This window comes from Montipora foliosa, chromosome 12 (genome assembly GCF_036669935.1).
Source record: "Montipora foliosa isolate CH-2021 chromosome 12, ASM3666993v2, whole genome shotgun sequence".
NCBI classification, from domain to species: domain Eukaryota; kingdom Metazoa; phylum Cnidaria; class Anthozoa; order Scleractinia; family Acroporidae; genus Montipora; species Montipora foliosa.
Genome location: NC_090880.1, coordinates 2,801,700 through 2,808,273, shown reverse-complemented (window position 1 = coordinate 2,808,273; position 6,574 = coordinate 2,801,700). Strand labels below are relative to the sequence as shown.

The 6,574-nt window shown below is 42.9% G+C and overlaps 1 protein-coding gene across 4 annotated transcripts in view; it reads left to right on the top strand.

Annotated features, from left to right (window-relative positions):
• Positions 1-6,180, top strand: part of LOC137979643 (uncharacterized skeletal organic matrix protein 5-like) — a 14,740-nt gene extending 8,560 nt beyond the window's left edge. The window contains exons 6-9 of one of the 4 annotated variants that reach the window (XR_011118373.1): positions 4,670-4,852; positions 5,118-5,175; positions 5,301-5,427; positions 5,608-6,180. Coding sequence is in view for 2 of the 4 variants with exons in the window: in XM_068826958.1 (XP_068683059.1) it covers positions 4,636-4,852; positions 5,118-5,175; positions 5,301-5,427; positions 5,608-6,069 (864 nt within the window). In the remaining 2 variants the exon portion in view is untranslated. Of the gene's footprint in view, positions 1-658; positions 4,853-5,117; positions 5,176-5,300; positions 5,428-5,607 lie in introns of those variants that run through there. The other 3 variants (XM_068826959.1, XM_068826958.1, XR_011118374.1) reach the window with 3 other exon arrangements.
• Positions 6,181-6,574: the final 394 nt, after the last annotated feature.

The window sequence follows — 6,574 nt, the reverse complement described above, 5'->3', positions numbered from 1 at the left end:
AAAGCTTACTAACCCTAAACCATACTGACAACTTAACTCGATATTCAGCTGATTAACCAAATATTCAGGATCTTTACGAGACAAAAAGGTTGGTATCGTCCGCGAATAAAATCAGTTGTAGTGCCGTGATGCATTGACTATATCATTCATGTAAAGAAGAAAAAATAAAGGCCTTAGAATAGAGCCCTGAGGAACCCCACAGGATATATTAAAGCGAGAAAAAACATGACCGTTGAAATCTACAAATTGTAATCTGTTAGAGAAATAGCTTTTTACCCATTTTAAGGCCAGTCCACGTATACCAGAGTGTTCAATTTTGTCAAATAAAATATTATGTCATAATCTCTTGATTATGATAAACTGTATCGAATGCTTTTGAGAGATCAAGGAAAATACCAACAGCTATATCACCTCTATCACAGCGCCTTGTTTGCGGGTCAGGTTACATCGGCTAAGGAGTTGGCAGAGCTCAAGAGACGTAAGCCCGAATGTTTAGGAGGGCCTCAACCTCCTCCACCTCAGCTCCCCAACGGGGTCATGCCTCACGGGCTAAGGTTCAGCCTGCCGTAGACCTTTTTGCAGATATGGCGGCCACTTTGATTTCTATTGTTTCAAATAGCTATTATGGGATGCCCAGAGGGCAAATAAATATTAATTTGCCCCCTGAGTATCCCATAATGTCTTTCGAAACAATAGAAATCAAAATGGCCGCTGTAGGTGCAAAAAGAACTATTCCCCATGGTTCTCGCTAACCTCTTCCAGCCTCTTCCACCCAAGGTAGCCCCAGGGGGTCATACCAACAAGCCTAGAACAGACCCAAAAAACGTCTGAATGGACAGGGCGGTGGCCTCTCCCTGTCTTGCACTTCAACTTTCTTTAGACCTGCCACTGTCCACAGCTCCGGGGCACAGTTGTCTGTCCCTTTTTCTGGACTCCTGGGAGTCTATAACAAGGGATCAACATGTTTTGCACCTTCTACAACATGGCCTTCGTATCAGTTTCGACACTCAGCCTATATTCACGTCCAATCCGGTGCCCTTTTCTCTGTCAGAGGCCAGAAGCATGAAAGAGCATCTAAGGTCCCAGAGTCTTTCAATTTTGGAGAAGGGGGCCATCCAGAGGGTGGCGAACCAGTTTTGTCCAGGGTTTTTACAGCCAGCACTTTGTTATCCCCCCAAAAAATGGGAAGCTTCGGTTGGTCATCGACCTTCGGTCATTGAGCTATCACTTGGCGAAGGAGAACGTTTACTTGGAGACGCCTGCCAATCTTCGGCTTTCCATTCAGAAGGGAGATTGGGTAATCTAAGTGGATCTGACAGATGCTTACCTTCTTGTTCCGATCCACCCATCATCGAGGAACTTTCTTCGTTTCTGTTACCAGGGCAAAGTTTTCCAGTTTCATGTTCTGCCGTTAAGTTTGTCAGTGAGCCCAAGAGTTTTCACTCGGGTAGTGGATGTCATGATGGCCCATGCTCGATCCCTGGGCCTACAAATTCACTATTACGTAGACGATTGGCTCATGAGGAACCAGCAAGTGTAACACCTCTGGTCTCAAACTCAGTGTCTTCTGCGCCTGACCACTCCCAGAATTGGATTCACAGTTTGGAGTAGTCAGAGTTAACACAGACACAGGACCTTGTCTCTATCGGCTCTCATTATCGAATCGATCTGGGGCCTGCCAAGTTTAAAAGTGTCGCAGCAAACCGGAAATTCGATTTTATGCAAATTAGGTCAAGGGTCATGCCAAACATTTGGTCGTCATTGTACACTTTGTTTTATTAACACACGAGTTTGCTCACAGAAGGTGTCATTCTATTTACAAATTGACTTAATTTTGCCTGTGATAATGACGATCCAGTTTTTTGTCATCCAAACTGATAAATTCTTGGAGGATAAAAGCGGGAGCAATTGCAGAATACCCGGCCCACCAAATGTCCTACTTAAAAAAGCTGGCAAAATGAATGAAAAGAAGAGTGTTAAAGGGTACGCAGTGAAATGAACTGCCATCGCGGTCCGCAGTCCCGTAGTCGTTGAATGCAAAATGTTAAAGTGAACTGCCACCGCGGTCCACAGTCCCACAGTCGTTGAATGCAAAATGTTAAAGTGAACTGCCACCGCGGTCCGCAGTCCCGTAGTCGTTGAATGCAAAATGTTAAAGTGAACTGCCACCGCGGTCCACAGTCCCGTAGTTGTTGAATGCAAAATGGGAAAGTGAACTGCCACCGCGGTCCACAGTCCCGCAGTCGTTGAATGCAAAATGTGAAAGTGAACTGCCACCGCGGTCCGCAGTCCCGTAGTCGTTGAATGCAAAATATTAAAGTGAACTGCCACCGCGGTCCGCAGTCCCGTAGTCGTTGAATGCAAAATGTTAAACAAAGATGGTGATAGCACGAACAGAATAGAAGGACACTGGCGGCACGCGAAGGTTAAAATGCCTCCTTTTGGAGTCCGAAAACACCACTTTTCGTCATATTTAATTAGGAGAGTTTATGTGGCGCTGCAGGAACAGAGACAGTGACTTATTTGAAATGTTCTTAGGAGATGTAAAAAATAATGCACCAAATAAAAATTTTAAAAGGCAAGGAGTAAAATGAACTGCCCCCGCGGTTCACAGTCCCGTAGTAGATGAATGAAAATTGTTCAAGGGCAAGATGATCTCGTGAAAAGTGTAGTTAACCGAACCGCAACGTGAAAGCTAAAATTTTACGAGAGTGCTTAGGTCTAATCACTGAAAGGGGCGCTTAGGCTTAATCAGTAAACGAGTGCTTTCTTCTTCACACGATCTCGGGTAGACTTGCCACAAGTCGACCTCACGATAATCCCAGGAGAAAATGTTTTAGCGAGCGAATCGTGATTTTTCGTACGCGAAGTAAATGAGCGAGCGACGAAGTCGACGAAGTTCCGCGCGTATCTCGACGAAGGACTTTTCGAAAGTCTAGATCTCGTGAAAAGTGTAGTGAACCGAACCGGAAAATGAAAGCTAAAATTTTACGAGAATGCTTAGGCCTAATCACTGAAGCGATTGCTTAGGCTTAATCGGTAAACGACTGCTTTCTTGTTCAGACGATCGTGCTTAGGCTTAATCAGTAAGCGACCGCTTTCTTCTTCACACGATCTCATGAAAAGCGTAGTTAACCGAACCGCAAAATAAAAGCTAAGAGTGCTTAGACCCAATCACTGAAACGAGCGCTTAGGCTTAATCAGTAAACAAATTCTTTCTTCTTCACACGATCTCGTGAAAAGCGTAGTTAACGGAACAGCAAAATGAAAGCTAAGGAGTGATTGCAGAATACCCGATTTAGGAACTGAATTATGAATATAATTTTCTGTCCCATGCCACTGCGGACAAGCAGCATTGTTAAACACGACTGCGGGACTGCGGTGGCAGTTTTTTAAGTAAGGCATTTAGTGGACGCGGAAACAGCATTGTTAAACACGACTGCGGGACTGCGGTGGCAGTTTTTTAAGTAAGACATTTAGTGGACGCGGAAGCGCAATTGTTAAACACGACTGCGGGACCGCGGTGGCAGCTTTTTTAAGTAGGACATTTGGTGGGCCGGGTATTCTGCAATTTAGCCCAAAAGCGCAAATGATCTCAAACATTTTAGAGATTTGTATCCTATGTATCGCGTTCAAATTTTCAGAGATTTCTCATTATGCAATGTACTTTCAATATTCAGTACTTTTATTCTTGGCTGACTGATCAGAAAACATTAGCCTTATGCTAATGAAGCAAAAAATGTAAACAAAATGCCGCCCGAAAATGTATGGATCTTACTTTATTACTATGCGGACAGGTCAATAAAAGTACGTTACCAGAAGATTGCACCCTGCCAGCAGAGCCTTTCTTAACTCTCCCGCTGGTGAGTTTTTAGAGAGGCTCTGCTCGCAGGGTGAGAAGACTGGTACTTGAATCAGAAAAGCAAAGCACTTTGGCACAAAGTATGAATGAGTTTTAAGTGAAACTGGGGATAAAATTCCAAACTCTATTTGAAATCCAGGACATTTCATAGATCAAATACGCAAAAATCAACTAAAACATACGGCGTACTGTTGGAATATTTTAACATGGGGGTTTGTTATGCCGAACAGGCGGATACGCCACGCGATCTCTTCATGATACATGAATACGGGTCTCGAGGTCACCTGTGATCAATCGTAACAAATTACTCCGCCGGAAAAACACATCCAGGCTTATGTCCATATTCATTCTCTTAATTAGATTCCTTGGGCTGTATCGCGGCAAATAAATCCATATGCATTTATTGTACCTTTATAGCACCTTTCACAGCCCGAGTAACTCAATGACTTGCCTTATTAATTTATATTGTCACACAAAATAATTATAGTAAATTGCCTCTTATATCTGTACACTGCTACAGTACATGTTGCAGACTGATACTTGGCGTTAACGCCAAAAGGGAATGAGCCGAGTAAAAAAAAAAACAGTAAACTTGGATTAAAATGATTGGATGAGGTTGTTAACAAGAAAATTTTCGGTCGTATTTTTAACTATAGGAAAATCTTATTAATTTCCTTGTTTAATTTACACTTGCTTAGTACCGCACTATTACTTGGGAATCAAGGAATTTTGGAATCTTGGTTAAGAGGGAGAGCTTCCTTATCTGGTACAAAATGCGCTTACGTCTTGTCGTTTATTTCGTTGCAGTCCTTTTCTCGATGGCTGTGAATGCAGACAGATCCGACAAATCTTGCGCCAAACCGTTCAACCGTGCCATGCTTTGCAATCTTATGTGTAACTTGCTTCAGGATTCGGGAGCCAACGAGGCTATTAAAACGCTGCAAAATAAACTAGAAAGTCTCGTTGCAGTAGTCAACAATTCCTCACTAGGTAAGCTGATTTTTAAAAATCAATCCGTCATTTCAATGGTTTCATTGATGAAATACAAAAACATGAGAAATTGGCGAGAGGCGAACAAAACATCGCGTTTGACGGTCTAGAGCAGCTTTTCCTGGTCGCTTTTAGCGATTGGCATCCCATCTAATATCGATTCATCCAATTTCGCTCGACCAGCTTTTTCAGATGTTCCTTATCCAAAATAAAAGACTTTATGAAGTTATTTCTGATCACGACATTTTTTATATACTTTCTACAGCTGTTCCTGCTGTTCCTCTCTCTTCGTCTTCGTGCAAAGAGCTGTATGAAAAACACAAGTAAGCGGCTAATTAAAATACTGAATTTATACGTATTTTAAAATGTAGACATCAGGGATTAACGCACGCGGGAAGCTTTTCGTAGTAGCTTCCGAAACATTTCAACGAGGTTTTATTTGATACAGGTTCTCCAAAAGCCAAGTATATCCACTGATGTTTGGGTCGCAGAAGATTCCTGTTTATTGTCACATGGGAAACTTTGGATGCGGAGGTGGAGGATGGACGCTTGCGATGAAGACTGACGGCAAAAAGGTATCCGACAGCGCAAGGTTTTCTCAACAATCGAAGTTCTCTTCGCTAACCGCCTAGAGATTTATTTTCGACATCTTCTGCAATCAACTCCTTTGCCAACTTATACCAACCTCGTTCTCAGGGATTTTTTCTGCAGTTGTGCCCGTGCACCTAATTCTGTGTTTTTTGTTTTTATTTCAGAAAACCTTTCATTATGATTCGGCCTTGTGGAGCAACAAAAACGTCTACAACCTCCCAGGAGGAAAGACTGGGTTTGACTTTGAAGAGACCAAACTACCGACCTACTGGAACACGTCTTTCTCCAAGATCTGCCTCGGTATGAAGATCATTGGTCAGCCAATCAAGTTTCTGGTCATCAACAAGCAGGCCCAGTCTCTGCATTCACTGATAGCTGACGGCAAATACCGCTCCACATCACTGAGCCGCAACACATGGAAGACGCTGATTGGTTCTCAAGCGTCCTTGCAGGCCAACTGTAACATGGAAGGGTTCAATGCCGCTGGCTCATCAAAAGGCTCCTCTAAAGCAAGAATCGGCATTATTAGAAACAACCAGAAAAACTGCGCAACCCCAGACTCCAGAATTGGGTTTGGTACCGGAGGGTATCATGATGATTCCAACACATGTGGGAACGCGCTGTAAATCACTCGTCTTCGGATAATGGGGGCAAAAACATTAAAGCCATGGGATATATTTTGGTTCAGTAGAGCAAAATTGAGTCACAGTTGAAATAAAAGAGTCATTCCATTCTCAAGCCTGGTTTGTAGATGTTGAAGCGATTGACTGGCCGAGCATCAAAGCAAAAATCAATCTTAGGGACGGGTAGCACCAGCCTACAAAAAATTAAATGCCTTGAGCTTCATTTTTCGGAAAAAAAGGCTTCTTCTTACAAAAAATATCGGCCGACCAGGAAGCAAGACACCGGCTCCTTTTAAGTTTTGTAGAGTCTTCCGACACTAGGTTCTCACACTACGGTTGCACTCGTCCAAGCTTTGCGATTTACTATTTCGAGGCAAAACAAAAAATAAAAAATAAAAATGCGCTAGTGCGATCCAGCCCTTACGGACAATTCTTATCACGGTATCAGCAAACACCTTTCTTTCAATTATTCCAATCACTTTCGCAAGATTTAAAAACATTGTAATCC